Source organism: Arvicola amphibius, chromosome 9, assembly GCF_903992535.2.
Source record: "Arvicola amphibius chromosome 9, mArvAmp1.2, whole genome shotgun sequence".
Lineage (NCBI taxonomy): Eukaryota > Metazoa > Chordata > Mammalia > Rodentia > Cricetidae > Arvicola > Arvicola amphibius.
The window spans coordinates 57248039-57272999 of NC_052055.2; the positions used below are offsets into that span (position 1 = coordinate 57248039).

A 24961-nucleotide genomic window follows, 5' to 3' on the forward strand; every position below is an offset into this window, starting at 1 on the left:
GGCCTCAGACTCACAGAGGTCCACCTGCCTCTGCCTGCTGAGTGCTGGGATTAAAGGTGTATGCCACCACCGCCTGGCTGACAATCTTTAAGCACAATGCACTTTTGTTCCAGGACACTTTAAAAGATAAATGCACATATCTATTTATATACATCCGTGCCTTAGTTAGTATATGCTTTGGGTTACAATCTAATATAGATTGGTGGCTGGGGTGGTAGCTCTGGTGAGGTGCTTGCTTGCAGACATGAGAACCTGAGTTTGAACCTCCAGGACTTGAGTATCTCTGGGACTCTGTCTGAGGAGCCTTGCCTTCCTGCTGAGATCCAGGACAACGCAAGACTGCCTCAAAGTCAAGGACGAAAGTGAGTAAGGGATGACAAATGAGGTTGTCCTCTGGCTTGCTCACACATGGGTGCACAAGTGCACCTAACACAAATACGGACACACAACTGCTGAATTAGCCAGGGTTCTCTAGGGGATCCGAGATTACAGAATGAAGATATCTGTATCTACATGTTTCTAAATCGAGAGAGAGAGAGAGAGAGAGAGAGAGAGAGAGAGAGAGAGAGAGAGAGAGAGAGAGAGAGAGGGAATGTTTTTAGAATGGCTTACGGCTGTGGTCTAGATCATCCAATAATGGTTGCCTACCAATGGAGGGTCACCAGAGGTTCAAGTGAGGTAGAAGCTCAGTCCATGGGCTGGATGTCTCAACTGGTTTTGGTATAGGCCAGAATCCCAAAGTAGACTTGATGCCAGTGAGAACAAGAAGACAAAGAGCAAAAGCTTCCTGCTTCTACAGCCTATCTATAGGCTTCCAGCAGAAGGTGTGGCCCAGATTAGAGGTGCATCTACCCTCTAATCTGGATTAAAAGTGGGTGTTCCCGCTTCAAGGGATTTAATTAAGATAAAAAAAATCTCTCACAGGTATAAAACACACTTGGTTTTTTGTTAATTCCAAATGTAGTCAAGATGACAACCAAGAATAACCATCACAACTCCCTCCCCCCAGAAATCATGTATTCCTGCTTGTTGCTCTTGCAGAGGACCTGGATTTTGTTCCCAGCGCCCCGGTGTGACAATGTATAACCACCTGCAATTCCAGTTCTAGGGGACCCAGTGCCCTATCCTAGCTTTCACGGGCACCAGGCATTCATGTGGTATACATACACACATACATGCAGGCAAAACACTTATACACATATCATATATATGTATAAAAAGCCAGGCCTTGCCTTTAATCCCAGCACTCTGGAGGCAGAGGCATGTAGATCCCTGTAGATATGAGACCAGCCTGGCCTACAGGCCGGCGAGAGCTAAATGTAAGAGCCTGTCTCAAAACAAAAACAAAAACTTCCCAAGAAGTCTTTGGCCATTGGGGTGATAGAAATGAAACGCTGTCTATCCTAGTCTGATCATTCCATGCTGTGTGCATGTGTGGGAATGTCACACCACAGCCCCTGGCTAAGCCCTGGAGTGGAGCAGGAAGAGGCAGGAAGACTCACACTGTGGTCGCTCCAGCCTCCTTAGTGTGTGTGTGGCCAGATGCATGGCTACCTCTGTCTGTCCTCCAGCTGCCATCCACCCTCTGCCTCTGTACACCCATTACTTCAGCTCCTAAGGACAGAACGCAGGCTTCTTCAGGAGGACCCTTCAGCACCTCCCTGATTCTGCTCCAGCCCCACCCTCAAACATTCTGTACTTCCCCACTAATTCAGCCTCTAGTGGCTTCCCTTCCCTTCCTTTCCCTTCCTTTCCCTTCCCTCCCCTCTCCTCTCCTTCTCTCCCTCTCCTTTTCTTTCTTTCTTTTCCTGGTACTGGAATTTGAACCCTTTGACTTAAACAGCTAAACAAGTACTCTGAGGTTCATCCTCACCACTAATAATATAAAATAAAATATTGAGACAGAGTCTGGCTCTCTTGCCTAGACTGGTCTTGAACTTCCTCTGTAGCATAAGCTGGCTTTAGAAAGCACTCTTCCTGCCTCAGCCTTCTGAGTGACTGGGACTATAAACCCACGTCACCAGCCACATCCTATCCTTCTTTTCTTCTTTTCTTTTCTTTTCTTTTCTCCTTTTTTCTTTTTTTTAAGACAGGGTAGCCCATCTTCTCTGTGTAGCCCTGGCTGTACTGGAACTTGTTCTGTAGACAAGGCTGGCCCTGAACTCAGAGACCCACCTGTCTCTGCCTCCCTAGTGCTACAATTAAAGGCCTGCACCGCCACCACTACCACCCGGCTTGTAGTTGGTTTTGGGTTTTTTTTAAACTCTTTAGGGGTCCACTACCAGCTCCCAAATAAATACACAAAGACTTATTCTTACTTACGAATGCTTGGCCTTAGCTTGACTTGTTTTCTATCCAACTTTTCTAACTTAAATTATCCCATTCCTCTTTAACTACCTTTTGTCTCTGGGATTTTTTACCTTTTTTTATTCTATCTATCTCTCTTTCCTTCTTACTTCATGACTGGCCTTGTGGCTGGACGGCTGGCCCCTGGCGTCCTCCTCTCCTCCTTTCCTCACTCCTCGCTGTCTTCCCTAGATATCTATTCTCTCTTCCTGCCAGCTCCACCGATCCTTTCTCCTGCCTCGCTATTGGCCGTTCAGCTCTTTATTAGACCAATCGGGTGTTCTAGGCAGGCAAAGTAAGCAGATTTATAGAGTTAAACAAATGCAACATAAAAGAATACAACACATCTTTGCACCATTAAACAAACATTCCACACATAATGAATATTCCACACATAAATGAATATAACACATCTTAAACCAATATTCCACAACACTAGCCCATTTTCATTGTCTTTTCTCCTGCAACATCTACCTTCAGGAACACACACACACACTCATGCACACACACATGCACACTCATGCACACACACACAGGCAGACAGGCACTTGGTGGGCATTCAGAGCAATGATTGATTTTTCTTCTGTTTCACATAAGCCATTTCATACAGACAGGGAGGGGCTTATAAGGCGTCCAATCTCGCATGAAATGTTTTTAATTTCATGGCATATTCTTTCTGTGGGAGAATCTATATACTTTTTATCATAATTATCTTAAAGACTGCCAGAGTCTGGCAAGATGGCTCATCAGCTAAGCACACCGGCTGCTCTTCCAGGGAGGGAAGGGTCTGGTTCCCGGCACCCACATGGCCGCTCACAACCACCTGTAACTCCGGTGCCCTCTTTCGTTATCTAGGCTCACATGTGGCAGTCCAAACACCCATTTACATAAAAATAAGTAATTGTTTAAAAAGATATGACACTTCCCGCTCACAAAAGGTTAAGAATCATTGTACATTTTATAAATATTTGTTCTGAATGGCTGTATCTATCTGTAACAGTTGTATACTCGATAAACACTGAATGAATGAATGAGCCTCCCCCGCATTAGGATGTTTTTGTTTCAGTGGGGAAAAACTGCAACAACAACAACAACAACCAAAAGCTCAAAAGAAAACTGAGGAGAAGATCTTTAAACGTTGATTATTTCAGACCCCAGTCTGGTGACCCCCAAGTACGGTCTTCTCAGCGAGGCCCACTGCTTAAGACCGGTGCTTCAGTGGTTCCCAGCCCCTGCCAGCACCCGTCTCCTGTCCTGAAATCCACCTACTGCGCCTTTGCAGCCTGTCAGCTGAAAATAACCCTGAAACTGGGGGTGCGAGCCGCTAAGGCGTCCTTCCGCAGAGAGAGAGAGAGACAGAGAGACAGAGAGAGAGAGAGAGAGAGAGAGAGAGAGAGAGAGAGAGAGAGAGAGAGAGAGAGAGAGAGAGAGAGAGAGAGAGAGAGAGAGAGAGAGAGACTCTGCCCCCTGCTGGCTGCTCAGCTCCATCGACCCGGGGACAGTCCAAGACCGAGGTCCCCACGCAGGAACCGAGGGCTGCGAGGCAAAGGGGAGGTGGAAGGAGAGGATCTCCCCCACAGGACAGGCTTCCAGCCTGTGACCGGGCCTGAGTCTGGAGCGGCTGTGCTTCTTCCCAGGCTAGCAGTTAGGGAGGCAGGGACAAGACGGCTGTGGAGGCGCTTCTGGAGCTCCAGGGAGGTCCTGTCTCTCAGACCTGGCTTTCTCATTGATCCTTTTTTCCCTGGGTCCCGCTGCGACACCTTTCGATCCTGAGCCAATTCTCTGCATCGCCTACACTTGGCGTGCAGTGTACCAGCCGTCCCATCACCATGGAAACAGGAGCCTCTGCATCCATCCTAGAGCAGATTTGCGAAGCTATGAGAAGAATCTGGGTTTGGGAGGGAGGGTCATAAAGATTATTGAATACCACGTACCTTGTGAAGATGGTTGACTTTCCTGACGTTGACGCTGCCTGTCCTCTCGGTCCATCCAAACCGACCAACCTCTCCTGATGTAGCCTTGAACTAAAGGCCTCTAAGCATCACTTTTCTCATCTGTTAAATAAAAATAATAGCCACACTTACTTCACAGGGCTGCTGTAAGAATCCCATTAGGTAATGCACACATAACACTTAAGTCAGCACTTGGCATGCAGTGAATGCTCAAAATGTTATTGACGTGATTTCTGCATATTTATTATTTAGGTATTTGTTATTTCTGCTGCTAAACTGCTAGTCCCTTGGTAATAATGCCTTTTGGCATGGTGGCACTCACCTGTAATCGCAGCACTTGGGAGGTTGAGACAGGAGGATCAGGAGAGTCAAGGCTAGATTCAGCTACATAATGCATTCAAAACCAGCCTGAATGTGAGACCCCCACCTCAAAAAGACAAAAACGGAAAATCATAAATTTTGTTTTCCATCTCCTGCGTGTGTGTTACACAAATATAAGCATGTAGATCAGATTGTGTACTATTTTCAGAAATGCAGAGGCCAGAGCAATACGTTGTGTGTTCTCTGCTCTTCTCTACTTCTTGCCTTAAGACAGGGTCTCTTGTGAACTGAACCCAGCATGTTGGCTAGGCTAGCTGGCCAGGGAGATCTCAAGGTCTTCCAGGATTTGCCCCACAATATTGGGGTTACAGACACAACACAGCCATGACAGGCGTTTTACCTGTGTGCTTGCTGTAGATCCAAATTCTGGTCCTGATGCAATGTTCTCACCCACCGAGCATCTCCCCGGTCCTTGTGTCTGCTTTTCTTTTCTATCTGCTTTTCTTCCTGTCTCTTCTTTGAATGTTCTTCCACCTTGGGCTGTCACACCGTCTCTGAAGACCCCCCATTCTCCAGACAGAGTGACCTGCAGTCTACTGCTGACTCACTCGGGTCTGGGGAGTTAACCTTCAAGTGTGGGCGTCTGAACATCACCAAAGTGCGAGCAAAAACTCCTAACTGAATCTACACATAAAAACATGTTCATAAGCCAGGACTGGCATCCCAGGCCTGACATTTTGGCTACTTGAAGAGACTGAAACAGAAAGATCAAAAGTTCAAGTCCCACCTTGGCAAATCTATAAGACACCATCTTAAAAACAAACAAACAAACAAACAAACAAACAAATAAATAAATAAAAACTGAGCTTGGTGGCATATGTACAGAAGGCAGAGGTAGCAGATCTATGAGTTTGAGGTCAACCCAGTCTGCTTATTCAAGGAAAACCAGAGTTACCTAGTGACACCCTGTCTCAAAGCAAAAACAAAAAGACTTTTTTAACAGAAAAGCTATATAATTACACATGCAGACACATATTTTTATTTATTTTGTCTTTGAGTCCAGGTCTTATGTAGCTCAAGATAGCTTTGAGCTTTCTATGAATTTTTTGCTGGCCTTGGACTCTGGATCCTCCTGCCTCCAGTTCCTAAGTGCTGGGCTGAAAAGTGTGTTCCACCATCCCTAACTTATGTGACAAAGCAGGAGAAATTAAGGGAGATCTAAGTAGAGCATTGTCCAATTATGTCAACTGGAAGACTTGTCCTCAGAAAGGTAACTGTTCTTTTCACACTTAACCTGAAACACACTGGATTCCCTTCAAATCCCAACAGCTCAAAAACAGACAAACTGGTGCATTCATTTATGCAGGAACACGAAGCTCTTTGAGAGGAACAAGGCTGAGTTCTGGTCTAGCATGCACCAGAGACTATAATAAATCTCCAGTAATGGAGACAGCAACAAATACCCCCACAGAACGGAATAAAGAACGTAATCACAAACCCACCACATGTGGATTCTTGATTCACGATGGATGGAATAAGGCAGAACAGTGAGGAAATACCCTCAAGGCACAGACGAAACCACAAGATCACACATCAAGGTTTAGGTACAAACACGGAAGACACTAAATTATTTTTCATAATTAAAAAAAAAGTTGAGATGATGCTATCTTGGTCAGTTTGGAATGCTATAATAAGACAAAATAAACTAATATATATGAAAGAACAATAAAGCTACTAGGAAATAGGTAGGAACCAAGCTTACTGAGTTTAAGGTCTGAAAACGCCCCTCAAAAGCTACACAGAAGGGCTGTGACTTAGGTTATAGCACTTACCGAGCAAATGCTAGACAACCCTACTCCATCCCCAGGACACAAGAGCAACAAAGAGTGAAAAGAGAAAGGCCAAATACTATGGCACATGAATTAAAATTCTTAGTTAACAGTGGGAAAAAAAGGGGAAGTGAAGAGGTAATCTAGGGGCCAGTGAGATGACTTATGGGTAAAATGTGTCTGCCACCAACCACCTGGGTTCGAGTCCTGGGACTGACTCCTGAAAGCTGAACTTTTACTCCTGTGTAGTGTGTGTGTGTGTGTGTGTGTGTGTGTGTGTGTGTGTGAGCACACACACACTAAACATGTCTTCTTTTAAAAGCTACTAAACAGAGCTGGAGAGATAGCTCAGAGGTTAAGAGCACTGACTGCTCTTCCACAGGTCCTGAGTTCAAGTCCCAGCAACCACATGGTGGCTCACAACCATCTATGAGATCTAGTTCCCTCTTCTGGCCTGCAGGTGTACATGCAGGCAGAACACTGTATACATAATAAATAACATCTTTTTTAAAAGCCACTAAACATATCAAGCTATGCAGCATAATGTAGTTTTAGAACTTTTCTGCATTCCACGTGACCCTTCATGTGTGTGCACTAGTAATCTCCCCTCCCCTGACAAAGAGTAGCTATCTTAGCGCACACTGCTAGAACAGAATACAATACACAGTGTGGCTTAAACAGTAACCGCTTATTTCTCACAGTCTAGAGAACAAGAAGTTAAGAATACGGTGCTGACAGATCTGGGGTCTAGAAGGTCTTGGAAGGCTGCCTTCTGGTGTATTCAAAGGCCACAAAATAACACTTGTCACATCCTCTTCTTGAATTTATTTAGTGTTTTTTATAATAATTCTTTTTTTCCTTTTAAAGATTTATTTATTATGTATACAACATTCTGCCTCGATGTATGCCCGCTCGCCAGAGGAGGGCGCCAGATCTCAGTACAGATGGTTGTGAGCCACCATGTGATTGCTGGGAATTGAACCTGGGTTCCCTGGAAGAGCAGCCAGTGCTCTTAAGCCTAAACCATCTCCCAGATTCGTCTCTTTGTCTGCTAAGGACACTAATCCAACTAAAGGAGTTCACTTTCCTGAGAGTCTAACCAACCTTGCTTCCCCAGGGCTCCCCCGCCCCAACACTTCTTGTTAGTAGCGGTTAGGGTTACAGTCCTTACCTGCTTTCCATCTTTGTACTTTGTTCTTCTGAACATCCCATCTAATTTTCAGAATAACTCAAGGATGCTGGCTTCGCAACCTGAAGAGTCTCCAGTGAAGTCATAGGGAAATTCTGCTCAGGTCCTCGTGGGCACACCTACCACAGAACAGAATTCCAGGCTGAGAAGGAATGAAGCAAAGATACTGTACGGATTAAAAAGAAGAACAAGGCGGCTTAGAAGACAGACGGAGGTGCGGCCATGTGGAGGAGCGTGCACCCGGCTGCCTAAGCAGGGCAGCCTGTGGCTTGAGAGGTCTGCTGCTCCTTCCGCTGCGGGTGCCTGTGTACGGGGAAACACACACTGCTGTGTTTCTTTTTGTTATCCAAAGAATTTTTCGCTTGAAGAAACTTTAAGTTGGAAGTGGTAACACATACCTTTGATGCCAGCACCAGGAAGGCAGAGGCAAACAGGTTTTTATGAGTTTGAGGTCAACCTGGATTATATAGTGAGTTTCTGGCCATCTGGGGCTATGCAATAAGATGCTGTCTCAAGACAGTTTCTAGATTGATTTGTTTTATGTGCATCTCTTTTGGCGTGTATGTATGTGCACCGTGTGTGTACCGGGTGCCCACAGAGGTCAGAGTGGGAATCAGATCCCCTGGAACTGGAATTATGGGCAGTTGCGAGCTACCATGTGGGTGCTGGGAACTAAATCCAGACCTTCTACAATTGCAACCAATGTTCTTATCCTCTGAGCCATCTCTCCATCTCCAAGGAGACCATTTTACAAAGATTTAAAATGTTTTATGTATGTGTGTGTTTGTGTACAGGAGTACAGTGTCCACTGAGGTCAGAAAGGATTTTGAGCCCCTGAAGCTGGCGTTGGTGGTTGGTCACAGGTCATCAGGCTTGGCAGCAACTCCCTTACCCACTGAGCCTTCTCACTGGCCCATCTGTTGTGGAATATTACTTCAACTATGTAAAGATATGTTACATTAGCTTATGTTGCAGAATATTACTTCAACTATGTAAAGATATGTTACATATGTTTATGTTGCAGGATATTACTTTAACTGTGTAAAGGTGTGTTACATTTGTTTATGCTGCTGCTATTGTTTAGTTATTAAAAGACGTGTGGCATTTATTTCACCTTGCCTGCCTGAGGCACCTGATTGGGTTAATAAAGAACAGCCAATATCTAGGCTGGAGAAAGGATAGGCGGGGCTGGCAGGGAGAGAGAATAAATAGGAGGAGAAACGAAGAACACGTAAAGAGAGGGAGACACCAGGGGTCAGCCACCCACCCAGCCACGAAGTAAGCAGGAAAGAAAGTCACATAGAATAAAGAAAAGTAAAAAGCCCCCGAGGCAAAAGGTAGATAAAGCGAAACAGGTTAAGTTACAAGAGCTAGCCAAAAAGAAGCCTAAGCTAAGCCAAGCATTCAAAACTAATTATAAGAGTCTTTGTGTTATGATTTGGGAGCTGGTTGGTGGCCCAAAAGAAGCCTGGTACACCCACCCTCAAAAAAGATTATAAGTGTGTAAGTGGTCTTGACCTGATCCACTGAATCCAACACCCTCCTCTGGTCTCTGCAGGCAACAGGCATGCCCATGTATGCAGATATATATACACAAAACACACACACACAAAATAAAGCAGTAAAATAGAAAAAAAGTATTTGAAGGCTTTTTTTAAAAGAGAGAGAGTAAGATTTTTATAAAAGGCCCTCTCCCCAAGAACTGACTGCGGTCCTCCAGAGTGCAGGGGGCGCTTCAAAATAGGGCTCACCTTCTAATTTCTCCCACAGGCAGCGGTCTTAGCGAAGGTCCTTGTTGCTAGGAGACAAGATGCATCGTTCGACTCTTGAGCCTGCTGTTGCCGGCCTGAGCTCTCTTGGCGGAGGACTGAGGTCTAACTAAGGCTCCATTACCTTAGTTCCAGAAGGTCCCTGTCTATGGGAGCGTTTTCTTTCTAATTTCTCACAAGCAGGAAGTAGCGGCAGGCCGAGGCTCTTTGCCTGAATCCAGTCCGCCGCCCAGCCATGCCTAAAAAAGGGAAAAAGGCAAAGGTACCCTTGTCGGATGAGGAGCAGCTGCTTCTGTTTCAGCAGAAGTTGCTGGCAGAGGAGGAGGCGGCCAAGAAGAAAGAGAGGCTTCTCACGCAGTTCTTGAAGGTGATGCTTGTCTTCACTGTGTCTTGCCCAAACCACCCCGCCCATGCCCTGGCACCGTTGCCCGGGTCGCGTCACTGTGACTGACTCATTTCCATCCCGCCCGTGCCTCCTCCGAAGTCCTTGGCTACCTTGTTTTCGGCCCTAGGGAGTTCTCTGTGAGGCATGGAGAGGGGGAATAGAGTTGGAAGTACCAACCGAGCTCCGGAATTAGGACAGTAGGTGCTGTCAAGTGTCCAAATTCAGCTATCTTGAATATTCTGGGGGCTGGAGAGATGGCTCAGTAGTTAAGAGCACTGGCTGTTCTTCCAGAGGACCAGGGTTCAATTCCCAGCACCCACATGACAGCTAACAACTGTCTGTAACTCCAGTTTCTGGGGATTTGATACCTTCACACCAATCCACATAAAATAAAGTTAACTAAATTTAAAAAAAAAAAAAAGGAAGAAAAAGAAAATTCTGATGTTCTGTCTGGAGTGGGGTCATTAAAAAGTCTTCTGCTTTGACGGAAACTCATCGAAAAACACAAATCCGAGGCCTGGGTGTTGGTTGTCAAGAGCTTTGGCCCTTCAGAATGCTCGAGGGCTGGTATTTTTCAGGGTGGTGTCCATCGTACCGGGGTAGACCTTTGGCCTTGGCTGAAATGGGTGTGTTTATCCCTCACACAGGACAAGCTGGCCAAGGAAGAACACAACAGCGCCCTGAATCTTAATAAGATCAACACACAGTGGAGAACTGTCCTAAGGGAAGTCAAGACCAGGGAACTTCACAAGGACATCGAGATCCTCAGCCAAACATTTGAGCGTGTGGTGGACTGCAAGGACAGCGTCATCAAGGTACGGCTCCCTCAGATCGCTCGACGCTGCCTCGACCTCTCTCAGTAGAACCCGCCTAGTGAATTCATTTTTTTTTTTTTTGAGACAAGGTCATGTATCCCTATACTGGTCTCCTGATATAACTGGAGATGATCTTGAACTTCTCACCCTCCTGCCCCCACTTCCCAGCTGCTGGCACCACAGGTGTGTACAACCAGACCTACCTGACTGACCTTTAAACCTTCACATGGCACGAGAAACGAAATACTGAGCTGTCTGTCACTACCCCTGCCTTCCTTAGAGGAACTAACTACTCTCTTTGGTCGTTTGCTGCCCCAAACAAGTACTGCAGAGTTTTAAAGTAGCGAGCCAGCGAGCCAGCAAGCGAAACTTAGTCCCTGTCTTTCTATCAGTTCCAGAAGGCTCAGTTCCAGAGAATGGGACCGACCAGTCAGAGGGCTAGTATTAGAGTGTGGGTATCTTGTTTTTGTGAAGGGTCTCACTCTGTAGGTCTGGCTGGCCTCGAACTCACAGAGATCCACCTGCCTCTGCCACCCAAGCGCTGGGGTTGAAGGCGTGCGCCACTGCACCTGGAAAGATAGAGGTATTTTGACTCTTATTCCCCTGTTTCATTCAAGCAATTTGGCCTCCTTGATTCAACTTCGGTGTCCCTGGATAAGGTTGGGAAGCCCTTAGAAGGCGAGAGCAATTCTGGATTTCCAAACCAATCAATCGGCCATCTTAATGATCTTTTGGAGGTAGGAGGGCGATAGACACAGACTCATACAGCTCAGGTTGGCTGTAAATTAGCGGTTCTATTTCAGCCTTCCTAGGTACTGGAATTATTGGCGGGTTCCATCAACTGGGCCCATCCTTGTGCTCTTAAGAAATCACTCTCATCCTTTGAAGGATTCTGATATAGTTTTTTTAACAAAAAAGCCCGTGTGTGGGTGTGCATGCCATGAAGGTCAGAGGGCAACTTTGTGGAGTCTTCTCAGTCCACCCGTATATGGGCGTAGCTGTCTCATTGGCCTTGTATGTCCCCCCTCCCGCCTTTTAAGTTCTTGCAGTTCCATTCAAGCACAAATGAAATGTGTATCTGAACTATCTCTTCACTTTCTCCTCTGTACAGCCTGGCTTTGGGATTGGTGATGCTGATGGCCACCATGCTGCCCTTCCCACCACAGCTTTGGGATTCTTGGAGGAAGCATGAGTGGTCTCAGCACAGTGAGATGTGTCAGACATGGCAGCATGTCTAACACAGCATTGATGCTAGACCAGGAACATACAGAGGCCCTGGCAGCATGTGCTTGGTTTCTTTGCTGCTCTCATGACCAATGCTGGGCATAAGAATCTGGCCCTCAAAGCTTCTCTGCAACCTATTGTTGCCTCTGCATTTCTTCTTAGTCTGACTTTCGTTGGAGGAATTTCTTGATCACCCCCCACTCCCATTTTTCGAGATTGGGTTTCTCTATGTAGCCTTGGCTGTCCTGAAACTTGCTCTGTAGACCAAGCTGCCTTCAAACTCACAGAGATCTCCCTACCTCTGCTTCTTCTTTTATATATATATATATATATATATATATATATATATATATATATATATACTGTGTCACTACCCCTGCCTTCCTTAGAGGAACTAACTACTTACTCTCTTTGGTTGTTTGCTGCCCCAAACAAGTACAGCTACGCCCATATACGGGTGGACTGAGAAGACTCCACAAAGTTGCCCTCTGACCTTCATGGCATGCACACCCACACACGGGCTTTTTTGTTAAAAAACTATATCAGAGTCCTTCAAAGGATGAGAGATTTCTTAAGAGCACAAGGATGGGCCCAGTTGATGGAACCCGCCAATAATTCCAGTACCTAGGAAGGCTGAAATAGAACCGCTAATTTACAGCCAACCTGGCCTGTAAGAGTCTGTGTCTATTATATATAAAAAAATATATATAATATATATTATATAAAATATACAATATTCTGTCTGTATGTCTGCAGGCCAGAAGAGGGCACTAGTCCTCATTACAGATGGTTGTAAGCCACCATGTAGTTGCCGGGAATTGAACTCAGGACCTTTTGGAAGAGCAGGCAATGCTCTTAACCACTGAGGCATCTCTCCAGCGCCCCTTCCTCTGCTTCTTGAGTCTGGGGTTAAAGTCTCATGCCACTACCACCTGGCTATGGTCCTCTCTTTCTTTCTTTCTTTCTTTCTTTCTTTCTTTCTTTCTTTCTTTCTTTCTTTCCATCTCGGGCCACACTAAAGATCTGAGGGGAACCAAGATCCGTGCAGGGAGTGGCAGCTTCCTTGAAGGTAGCACCAAGGGAGAGAAAGCTACAGCCCCTTTTTGTTTATTTTTCATTTTGCTTTTTAAAGACAGTGCCCTTGTTGGCCTGGAACTCACTATGTAGACCAGGCTAGCCCCAAACCCAGAGAGATCCACCTGCCTCTGCCTCCGAGTTCTGGGATTAAAGACATACATTCACCATTATACCCTGTTTATCTTATTAAAATACACCTTTTTACCTGTTTGTAGTACAAATAATAAAAACCCAGAGACAGATACTGGGGTTCAACCTGAAGGTCAGAAAAGCAAAGCAGCCAGCCACTGGCTCTTACCTCTACCTCAAATGGAAAATGGGTGAGATCCTGTCTCCACGAATCCTGAAGACTCCACAGAGTTCCTGTCTCTTCCTCTTTATAATCCTCTCCCCACCCAGCCATATGGCTCTTTTCTCCACCTCCCTAGAGCAGAGATCACCTTTGTGTGAGTTCTGTTTCTCTTTTAGACAGATTCAACCTTGCGTAGCCCAGGGTGTCCTTGAACTAGCAAAGAGCCACCCGCCTCCGTCTGGGATTAAAGGAATGTGCCACCACTCCCTGGTTTGTATGGCTGACTAGTATGGCTGCTTTGCTCTCTGATCTTCAGGCAAGCTTTATTGATTAAAGCACAAATAATATACCACTATACCTGCTTGCCAGTTCCTCTTTAGGCTTTTCTTCTCAACCAGAACTCGGCAGTAACAGCAAATACCCACTACCAAGTCAGTGCCTTTCCGCGAGAAGACACACCTTTCCTTCTGCCTGGCTTGCATGGGTGGAGATTCAGCAGACCCCGGCAGCTTCACACTGGAGGTCACAACTCTGCTACGGCTTTTTCCCTTGCTCTCTTTAAACTGATTTATTTATTTCTATTTTATGTGCATTCATGTTTTGTCAGAATGTTTGTCTGTGTGAGGGTGTCAGATCCCCTGGAACTGGAGTTATAGACAGTTGTGAGCTGCCGTGTGGGTGCTGGGAATTGAGCTCTGGAAGAGCAGCCAGTCCTCTTAACCTCTGAGCCATCTCTCCAGTCCCAGGCCTTTTTTTTTTTTTTTTCCAGTGCTAGGGAGCAAATCTAAGGCCTTTTATGTGTTTGATAAGTACTTTACCACTAAGTCACATATCCAGCCCTGGAAGGTTTTGGACTTGGTGTGTGTGTTTTATGTTCACATATGTATATACATGCCAGAGGTTGTTACCCAGTGTCTTTCCTTAACTATGGTCCATCTCTTTGTTTGCTTTTAGAATGTGGTACACTTGAGCAGGAGAAGTGACTCAGCAGTTAAGAGCACTTATTGTTCTTGTAGAGGAACCAGGTTAGATTTCCAGCATCCATATGGTGGCTGTAACTCCAGGAGACTTGATGCCCTTTTCTGACCTCTAAGGGCACCAGACACACATATGGTATACACACATACATGCAGACAACAGTTATGAAATAAAATAAATCTTAAAAAAAAAGTTTTTAGGGGCTGGAGAGATGGCTCAGTGGTTAAGAGCATTGCCTGCTCTTCCAAAGGTCCTGAGTTCAATTCCCAGCAACAACATGGTGGCTCACAACCATCTGTAATGGGGTCTGGTGCCCTCTTCCGGCCTGCAGGCGTACACACAGACAGAATATTGTATACATAATAAATAAATAAATATTTTTTAAAAAGTTTTTAAAACATTGCATGCAGAGGCTGAAGGATCTCTGAGTTTGAGGTCAATCTGGTCTAGCAGGTTCTGTGCCAGACAGAGCCACACTGTAGTGAGACCTTGTCTCAAACAAACAAAAACAAACAAACAAATAAAAAACACTTCACAGATTTGCTTGTTGCCCTTGCTCAGGGCCATGTTAATCTTGGCTGTATTATATTCCAATTCTGGTATATATGCTGCCAAAACAAGCATCTTCTTTTTTGAGACAGTCTCTCACTGACCTGAAGCTCATCCTCATCCGCTGAGCTAGGCTGGATGGCCAGTGAGCTTCTGGTATCCACCATGAATGAGTGGTGATCTGTACCCCTAGCCCCAAGCACTGGGATTATAGACGTACCCCCAGGCCTGGGTCTTTATGTGGGTTCTGGGTCAGGTTCCAAACTCAGGGCCTTGTGCTTGCTTGGCATGAACTTTGTCATTAACCCACCCTTCGTTTTTCTTTTTGAACCCAGACTGAGATTCATGGCATTATTCTTGCCTCAGCCTCCCAAGTATTAGCCAGGTAGTGGTGGCGCACGCCTTTAAGCCGTCAGGAGGCAGAGGCAGGGGCATCTATGTGAGTTCGAGGCCAGCCTGGTCTACAGAGTGAGTTCCAGGACAGCCAGGGCTACACAGAGAAACCCTGTCCAAAAAAAAAAAATTCACAAGGCTCCTCTCCAATGTTATATAAGCAAAACCGACTGCTAGAGAGAAAGAGGGATCCTCAGACCAGCTAAACTGTGGAATTCAAGGATGCAGCTTTTGTTAACCATCAGTAACCCCAATAAACTAACTGGTTCACCAAGGTGGACTCTGGCAGAATCATTAGTCTGTCTCTCTCTCTTCTGGGGACAATGGATATTTGTCCCTGTTTTCCAGGAAAGCCACACAACACAACCTTTGCCCCACGGGGATTGTCTTTCATACACAACAACAGCCAGCCAGTCTGGGTTTCTTGCAGCGTTCCTGGAGGAAGAATTCCCAAGAATGGGCATTCCAAGAGGCAGGGAGTGGAAGCTGCCAGGCCAGAGTGAGGGCTGTGTTGGGACCAGCACAGTTCCAAGTGCCATTTTCACCTCTTCTGTTGATCCCAATAGTCACAAGGTTACTCAAACTCGAGGAAGTGGAAAGAGAACTCTTTTCTTCTGTGCTCCCTCCTCCCGCTCTCCTATCTTCCTTTTTCTTTCTGGCTTTCCTCTTGAGATGAGTCTGCTGACTTCAAACTCATGACATTTAAAAAATATTTTATTATTTTTAAATTATGTGTATGTGTCTTGTGTGTTGGGGGGGGTATACATGTGAGTGCAGGTGCCCACAGAGACCAGAAGAGGGCGCCATAACCCTTGGAGTTAGACTTACAGAGTGGTGAGCCACCTGACTTCAATGCTGGAAACTGAACTCAGGTCTTCATGAAGAGGAACAAGTGCTCTAAACCTCTAAGCTGTCTCTCTAGCTTCCCAACTCCCAGTCTCCCTTCCTCCCAAATACTGGCATTGTAGGCATGTGTCACTATCCAAATGAGATTTCATCTTTGGTGACAAAGTCCCATTGCAGAAAATTGTAGGATGGGGGTGGACTTGTCTTTGCCATTTAGGATGCCATAAGAAGCCAGTTTCTGTTGGCCCCTGAATCACTCTGTCCTCGCTTGATTGGTCTCTGATAGCTTCCTTGCTTTTTGTTTTGTGCTTGTAGTACTGGGGATCAAAATCTAGCCCTCTCTGTGGTAGGCAAACACTCCACCACTGAGATACATCCTCAACCCTATAAAATAATTTTGCTGTGTGTAGTAGTACACACTTTTAATCCTGGCACTAGGGAGGCAGAGGCAAACAGATCCCTGTGAGTTGGAGGCCAACTTGGTTTATATAATTAGTTCTAGGCCAATTAGAGCTACGTTTGAGATACTGTCTCAGTATTTTATGTATGTATGTATGTATGTATGTATGTATGTATGTATATACTCATACACACACTGTATGTGTGTGTATGGGTGTATGTGGAAGTATGTATATATGCATATATTACATATATGTACATATCACACACGTGCACAAGTACCCAAACTGGCTTCAAACTGATTACCTTAGCCTAGGAATTTGCAGTGCTTCTGCATCAGTGCCCTGGTATTGTGGGTGTGCATCACCATGACTGATTTGTGTAAGAAGATAAACTAGGGCTGGAGGTTAAGAGCACTGGCTGCTCTTCCAGAGGTCGTGAGTTCAATTCCCAGCAGCTACATGGTAGTTCACAACCATCTGTAATGAGATCTGGTGCCCTCTTCTGGCCTATAGAGGACACACAGGCAGAACACCATTTACATAATAAATAAATCTAAAAAATAGAAGATAAACTTGTTAAGTGGGGAGCGTAACCCCAGCCCCTGGCATCCATCCCAGCCCCCTGGCCTGGTAGTTGCATTGGTCTGGACTCCAAATCCCAGCATGCCAGGTCCTGACCCCTCCCCCAGCATATTTAAGTGAGCTCCCAGAGAAGAAACACGTGGTTCAGGTTTTGCATGTGCTCCTCGCTTTCCTGTCTCCCCGCCATGCACCATGTGTGCTCTCACCGTATTTATTAAAACAATGGGCATTTTAATTCGGTTTGATCTGACCTAATTGGATTTCTTTGTGCCAGCGGAGCCGCCCGTCCTAGGATTTTTTTCCTAACAAAACTAGATTCAAGTTAGTTTCTGCCCTCAAACATCCAGTTCTCCAAGGTTACTTTTTTTTTTCTTTTTTAGGATTTATTTATTATGTATACAATTTTCTGCTTGCATATATGCCTACAAGCCAGAAGAGGGCACCAGATCTCATTATAGATGACTGTTAGCTACCATAAGGTTGCTGGGAATTGAACTCAGGACCCCTGGAAGGGCCCAACACCCCCCCCCAGTGCTCTTAACTGCTGAGCCATCTCTCCAGCCCTACCTCTTTTTTTTTTTAATGGTGGCTCCATCAGTGTAAATGTTTGTGAGCCACAAGATACTGGCTCACTTTACACTTCTTTAGGAAAAAAAATATTTTCATTTTATCTCTGTCTACATATATGTTAGGTGCACCATATACATGCAATGCTCATGAAAAGGGCATCAGATCCCCTGGAACTGGAGTTGCAGGTGTGAGCCTCCACGCAGGTTTTGGGAATCAAACCCTAGTCCTCTGGGAAAGTAGCCAGCGCTCCCAATTGCTGAGCCATCTTTCCAGTCCTTCCCAATGCTTGCTTTTTTTTTTTCAGACAGGATCTTACGACGTAGCCCTGACTGGCCTAGAAGTCCTAGTCCTTGAATTCCCAGATTTCCTCCTGTCTCTCCTGAGTGGTAGGAATAAAGGCATGTGCCACTAGGACTGGTCCCTACTCTTCTAGAGGTCACTCTTGGTTCGCTCGAGACTACGTGGAAAGGGCTGGAGAGATGGCTCTTACAGTTCTTTCAGAGGACCTGGGTTCAAATTCTAGTGCTCACATTAGGCAACTCACAACTGCTTGTAGCTCTCATTCCAGGAAATCTGAGGGCCTCTGGCCTCTTGGAACACCTGCATAACAAACTTAGAAAGGCATGCTTGCATATACACAAATAATAAATTAATCTTACTTTTTAAAGACTGAATGGGAGAGCCAGCATTCCTAAAACCATTAGGAAATAAGAGGAAAATGCCATTGTGCCATCCACCTAGCCAGATAGCTAAGTGTACATGTGTGCGTGCGTGTGTGTGCGCGTTTGTGTGTGCGTATGTGTGCTAAGTGTACATGTGTGTGCATGTGTGTGTGCGTGCGTGCATGTGCATGTGTGCGTGCGTGCATGTGCGTGTTTGTGTGGGTATGTGTGTGCGTGTGTGTGCTAAGTGTACATGTGTGTGCATGCGTGTGTGCGTGCGTGCATGTGTGCGTGTTTGTGTGGGTGTGCGTGTGTGCACGTGTGCGTGTAGGCGTGTAGGCCAGAGGTTGTCATTAAGCATCTTCCTTCCTTGCTCTCACCTTATATCTTGAGATTGGAGCTCATTTATCAAATTGGGTAGGCTGGCTGGTCAGCGAGACCTAGAACCCCCCCAACTCTACTCCCCCAAACCCAGGATTACAGGGGTGCCACCACACCAGACTTCTTTTGTGGGTGCTGAGGACCCAGCCCCTCGAATCCATTTGTATTTTCTCGGGGATGCTGCTCGGCCGGAACAGTAATTCTCTTCCTCCTCCAGTCTCTGGCTAAGGACTTGACTGAAGCAGAGGAACAATATGCCCACGCTCTGCGTAGCCACTTGCACAATATTGACCAGCTCTTGACCCTGCAACGACGCCGACTCAGCCTCCTGGAGGAAAGTTACAACATGGAGCTAGATGTTCTAACGAAAGAGTTTGAGACGGAACGGTAAGGGGCCAGAGAGTCCAGAGACTGGATCCCGCGAGTTCCCAGAGCCTATCCCTAGTACCTCGGAGCCTCCTCCCTAATCTAACCCCAGGCAGAGAGGGTCTTGAGTTCCTCGTAAATGAACTTGGGTTTAATCTTACAGTCTTACCTGTCTGTACCTCCTAATTTCAATTATCAGAATTCTATCCATCTAGCAGTAGATAAGGACGGGAAAAACTTTCCCTCCCCCCATGCCAGGGACCTACAAGTTTATCCCATCCATAGTTGGTTTTTGTTTGTTTGTTTGTTTGTTTGTTTTAAGACAGAGCCTCACTGTGTAGCCCTGATTGGCTTGGAACACATTCTGTAGACCAGGCTGCCCTCTAACTCACAGGTATCTGCCTACCTCTGCCTCCCAAGTGCCAGGACTAAAGGAGTGTGCCACAACCCCTGCCCATTCATAGTTATGTATTCTTTGTTATTTTTGGTCCTCATGCTATATCCATCATGTCTGCTACAGGAAGACAATTATTGACCAGCACGAGAAAGAGATCCGCTACCTCCAGGACGTCTTCATGGCCATGGAACAGAACTACGTAGATTCCGAGTATGAAAGCAAGCTAGAATTCCAGAGTATGTGGGACGATCTGAAAAACAAGGTACAGGCGGAGGATGGAGGGCCGGGGTCCGGAGAGACGCGCAGGATGAGAACTGTTCAGGGTCCAGCGAGACGGGCCGACTGCTCAGGGTCTGGAGAGACGGGCAGGACGAGAACTGCTCAGGGCAATCAGAGCTAGACTAGCGTTCCAGAGACAATGGTCAATAAAAGTCTCTTGCCACTGAGGTCCCCCATGCTTCTTTGTGATCTTGTAAAAACTGCTTGGGAAGCAGGAATGTTCTAGAAGATTTTAAGAATGCATTTTAAGGGGAAAAAAAAACAAAAAGCAAGCAAAAAAAAACCACCACCATGACCAACAACAATTTTAAAAAAAACTAAGAGATCATCTGACTTCACCCTTTTGAGAGGTATAGACAAAGAAACAAAGGCCCAAAGTAGCCACATGACCAGCTCGGATCCCACAGTCTGAGTCGGTAGAAATTGACCCATAATTCTTTCCATCATAGAGTTTGCAAATCTAGCTGGCACACAGAAGTGTGTGTTTAGGGTTCTTGGTTTAACTTTAATCAATCAACTTATATTAAGACAGCATCTTCCTTAGCTCAGGCTGACCTTGAACTCACTATGTGGTGGAGCATGACCTGGAACTGCTTTTTTACTTTTACCTTAAACTTGTGATCCTCCTGCCTCCACCTCCCGAGTAGGGTAATGGGCATGCACCATCACATCCAGCCTGATTCAATGCTAGGCAAGTATTCTACTCTAAGCTCCATCCCCAACCCTTGCTTTTAATTTAGCCAGTGGTGTACTTTGCAGTTTGAATAATTTCCTGCTTGTGAAAAGTGAAAACATTTCACATGAAAATCCCAACTATCAATTTCACTTTAAAAAGTTACGAGATCTGAGTGGTATAAAGGCGCACACCTTTAATCCCAGCACTCTGGAGGCAGAGGGAGGAAGATCTCTCTTGAGTTTGAGGCCAGCCTGGTCTACAGAGTTCCAGAACAGCCAGGGCTACACAGAGAAACCCTGTCTCAGGAAGGAAAAAAAAAAAAAAAAAAAAGAAGTTGAGATTTGGAACACTGGGCCTCATTCTGTTTTTGTTTGTTTTGTTTTGTTTTTCAAGACAGGTTTTCTGTATAGCTTTGGAGCCTGCCCTAGAACTAGCTCTATAGACCAGGCTGGCCTTGAACTCACAGAGATGTGTCTCCTCATTCTGTTTCTAATTGGCATCATTCTCATGGAGCTGGGCCCACCCCCACGCTTTCCTGTCTGGGTCACAATGCCCCACACTCTGAATGTAATTCACTAAACAACGCTCCTAACAGTTCCCAAGGGTAAGGCTGCTGGTGGGCATGAGCGGGCACCAAGAGGGTAGCTCTAAGCATTTGCTATTTGGGACACATTCCCTAGAATTTAGAAGAGAAGCACTTTCTTCGTCTACAACTGGAGAACATAGTGGAGGATCTGTGGAGAAGGTTCCAGGATGCACTCAAGAACTATACGGATGCCACGGAGGACCGGAAGATTGCCTTTGAGACTCTGAAGGTGAAGGACGAGAAAAGCTCCAAAGAGATTGAAATGCAGATGAAAAAAATCCAGAAGCTGCAGGTCAGTGCTCACTTGGAGACACCCATCTGTTCATTGCCTTCCCAAATTCTTTTGGGTCTCTCACTGGTTGGGTCAAGATGACGTTCTGCCCTTAGTCCTCAGTCTACCCTTTAACTGCCTTTGTCAATTGTCCCTACTGTCCCTCTAGGAGGCCATAGGTATCTTGAAAGGGAAGATCACAGCCCACAGCCGTGAAAGTGAATGGCAGAACCAGTGCATCCGCAATGACAAGGAGCTGGTCCATGTACAGCTGAGAAAACTAAAGGCCCAAAGGACGCAGGCTCGGGGAGTGTCCCAGGAGAACTTAGTCAAGCTCACCCTGGAAAGTAATGCCACCCTCAAGGACCTGAAAAAGGTCGTGGAGAAGGTAAAAGGGACAAAACCAAGAAGCCTGGCTGGAGGCAAAAGGGATTTAGGAAACATGGGGCAGGGCTCCCTGCTCCCTCCTCATTGAGTGGAGGTTTGTGTTAGCTTTTCTTTCTTTCTTTCTTTCTTTCTTTCTTTCTTTCTTTCTTTCTTTCTTTCTTTCTTCCTTTCTTCCTTCCTTCCTTCCTTCTTTCCTCCCTCCCTCCCTCCCTTCCTTCTTTCCTTCTTTCTTTCCTTCCTTCCTTCTTTCCTTCCTCTCTTCTTTCTTTCCTTCCTTCTTCCTTTCTCCTTCCTTCCTTCTTTCCTTCCTTCCTTCCTTCTTCCTTCCTTCCTTCCTTCCTTCCTTCCTTCCTTCCTTCCTTCCTACTCTGTTCTCTTTTTTTTTAATGAACAGGGATTTTTCAGCTTCCCGAGTTGAGTCCCACTTTGGTCTGCACAGGGTCTTTTTCTCCGCGTGTCTGATGTATGAGGTTTCCTCTCCTTCAACTGCTGACTTTGTGACTCTGCGGTTCCACGAGCTTGAGATTCTCTGCTGCTACCTGTTAGGAATATTTCTTAGATGAGCCTCTCTGCCGACGCCAATAATTCCAATCAGACCAAATTAGACCGAATAAAAGATGCCCATGTTTACTGCAGTGCTCCTGGGTGGCACCAGGAAAGCTTGGGGAGGGGAGAGAGGGGGGCGAGGAGAGCAGCGAAACCCAGAGACCACATGTTTAGTCTAAACAGCCAGTGGGAGACGTCCTGACCCTCCCTGGGGAGAAGTCACCGCTTGGTGGGCTTTCCCAGAGGTGGAGTCCAGACCAAGGCAACTCCCGGGGGAGGGGGCTTGAAATGGAGCTTCCTGCCCAGTATTCCAAAGATAGGTGCCCGGGGCTGGGATGAGGCGCCTGAATATAAATACTACCTGATGTCTTTCAGGTTTTTCCTGCCTTTTAACTCTTTAACTAGCAGAGGAAAGGAACCAATTAGGACCCCTAGACTGTATTATATCTAGACTGTATCATTTTGGGGGGGGGGGGTTGTCTCTGGATTTCTTCTGAAGACAGTATCATTTTGGGACCTAATCTCTAGATTTCTTGTGAGGCTTACCAACTCATTAAGATGCTACTTTTCAGTCGTGTGACAAGCTCCAAAGATAAACACTGTCACCAGATGGCTGGGTCATCACCATGGGTTATGTTTCACTGTGGCCCCTTAGATAGACCTTCCTCTGAGGCTGGCCCCCCAATGTTGACCTTTTGTCAGCTTGAAGCAGCTAAGAGCAGTGGTCATCACCCCTAAACACCCTAAGAGCAGTTAGGGTGACCTCTGAGACAGGGGTGATGAGAGACCAGGAGTTGGACAAACTCCCCATAGGAGAGGAAGAGCTACCACTAGGTAACAAAGGTGGTGGATTTCCAAGATGGCCACTTCTTCCTCAGCGTCCTGAGAGAAAAGCCTGGCAGCCTTTGTCTCCCGCTGCAGGCCTCCTGCTGATGGATTGGCTCAAGAAGTTCAAGGCCTGATTAGGACTCATCTCTCTCACACATTTGCAGACCAACCAACCCTCCTATTTGACTTCAAACTGACCAAGCCTAAAGTAGGGAAGGAAGACTCTTTAAAGCTTCTCAACTCCCAGGCCTCCAGAAGAGACGGGGCTTTTCCAGCGTCCCAAGATCCCCCTCTGTGTGTCTGCCGCACGTGTGTGTTTCCTCATCCCCAGGAAACGCCTGTCTTAGCTGAAAAGAAAACGGTGTGGTACTGGGCTGGGCTGTGTGGGAATGTTAACTGCTGGGAGAGAGCTTGGTGCGCCGCAGGCTCCGCCTGTGAGGGGCTTCCTGCTGCTGGAGCTGCTTTCCTGCACTCAAGCAGGGATCCATCTTGTTTCCCCTGACGCGCCTCTTCCTTCCAAACAGGGTGAAAAGATCCTTAAACTTGCTGAAATCTGTAGGAAATTTGAAACAGAGGAAGAGAAAGTCCTGCCTTTCTATTCCTCAGTACTGACTCCCATGGAGCAGGAGGAAGTGGAGAGACAGAACCCGGAAGACCTCACAGAGGAGCTGGCCAAGGTAAGGGACCGGGAGGGTGGGAGCTGGGCAGCGTTTGCTCAAGGGGACCACCATACCCCTCCTTCCTCTGCCTCTGCTCTCAGGTTATGGCGGACTACTCAGGGATGGAGAACTTCTGGAAAAGATACAATAAGGTGAAGCTGGAGGTGCTGAGTCTGCAGCACAGACGCGTGCAGCTGTTGGAGATCAGCGGGAAGCTGAGGGAGATGCTCAAACAGTACCTGGATGGTATCTCCGTGAGCGATGAAGTGCTGAGCCAGCTCAACCCGCTCTTCATAGTAAACCACAGAAGCAACCTGCCCCAGCTGTCCGCACCTGCCCAGGAAGGCGACAGAGGACCTCCAAGCACCTACAACATCATCGAAGCTGCCCACGTTGTCTCCCATATCCTGTGATCCAAGGAACCCAAGACTTTTTTTTTTTTTTTTTTTTTTGAAACCTGAGTGCTTTGGTATTACAAATTTAGAGGGAGGCCCCAGACAGTGCTCTAGTTATTGACTGCCACTGTCCCATGCAGTATAACCAATAAATTATTCTTTTTTTAAATAATGCAAATTTTCATGATTTATTTTTAGTTTTATGTGCATTGGTGTTTTTCCTGCACATGTATCTGTGCGAAGGTTGTCGGATCCCCTGGAACTGGAGTTACAGATAGTTGTGAGCACGATGTGGGTGCTGGGAATTGAACCTGGGTCCTCTGGAAGAGCAGCCCGTGCGGTTAACTGCTGAGCCATATCTCCAGCTCTAACAAATTATTCTTTCAAAAGAATTTATAAGATCCTTTAAAAACAAAAACAAAAATTAGGGTCTCATGTAAGCCTCAAACTCCCTATGTAGCTGAGGATGACTTTGAACTTCTGATCCTCTTGTCTCCTCTGGGATTACAGGCATGCACCTGTTTTATTGGCGCTGCAGATTGATCTCAGGGTTTTTTGCATTCTACCAACTGAGCCTTATTCTCAGCCCTTGTAAGATCTTTATTATCTTTGCCATATTCAAGGATACAAGGAACATTCTGGTCCCAGGGAAAGAATGCCTAGAAATGTTTCCTCCTCAGCATCATGGCACCATAGGAGCCAAATATATACCCCAGGGACCCAGAGGCAGATTCAAAACCCGTTTCCTGGGGTAAATTAGGACAGCAAGAACAGGCCAGAGGAGGAAGTGTGCTCCAAGGCCTCCACTATTCAACCACAGGCAAGATCCAGCTTCACGGTGCTCTTTTTTCTACCCAAGAAAGCAGCCTCACCGGGCAGTGGTGGCGCACGACTTTAATCCCAGCACTCGGGAGCCAGAGGCAGGCGGATCTCTGTGAGTTCGAAGCCAGCCTGGTCTACAAGAGCTAGTTCCAGGACAGACTCCAAAGCTACAGAGAAACCCTGTCTCA

General features: G+C 46.3%; 1 protein-coding gene and 1 non-coding gene across 2 annotated transcripts; one reads left to right on the forward strand and one right to left on the reverse strand.

Annotated features, from left to right (window-relative positions):
* The first annotated feature begins 9641 nt into the window (after positions 1–9641).
* Positions 9642–23969, forward strand: Ccdc65 (coiled-coil domain containing 65). The gene is made up of 8 exons (XM_038343428.1): positions 9642–9773; positions 10439–10606; positions 18779–18948; positions 19448–19586; positions 20960–21157; positions 21306–21524; positions 23422–23574; positions 23658–23969. The coding sequence occupies exons 1-8, from the start codon at positions 9642–9644 to the stop codon at positions 23967–23969; spliced, it is 1491 nt and encodes a 496-aa protein (XP_038199356.1).
* LOC119824086 lies at positions 14694–14801 on the reverse strand. The gene has a single exon (XR_005287025.1). It is a non-coding gene; the product is annotated as a U6 spliceosomal RNA (small nuclear RNA).
* Positions 23970–24961: the final 992 nt, after the last annotated feature.

Excerpts from the sequence above, each read along its gene's own strand:
- Ccdc65 (XM_038343428.1), top strand. The coding sequence starts at position 9,642 with ATGCCTAAAAAAGGGAAAAAGGCAAAGGTACCCTTGTCGGATGAGGAG. Across the intron at positions 10,607-18,778 it reads GCAAGGACAGCGTCATCAAG|TCTCTGGCTAAGGACTTGAC; the intron begins GTACGGCTCCCT and ends TTCCTCCTCCAG. Across the intron at positions 19,587-20,959 it reads GGGACGATCTGAAAAACAAG|AATTTAGAAGAGAAGCACTT; the intron begins GTACAGGCGGAG and ends CACATTCCCTAG.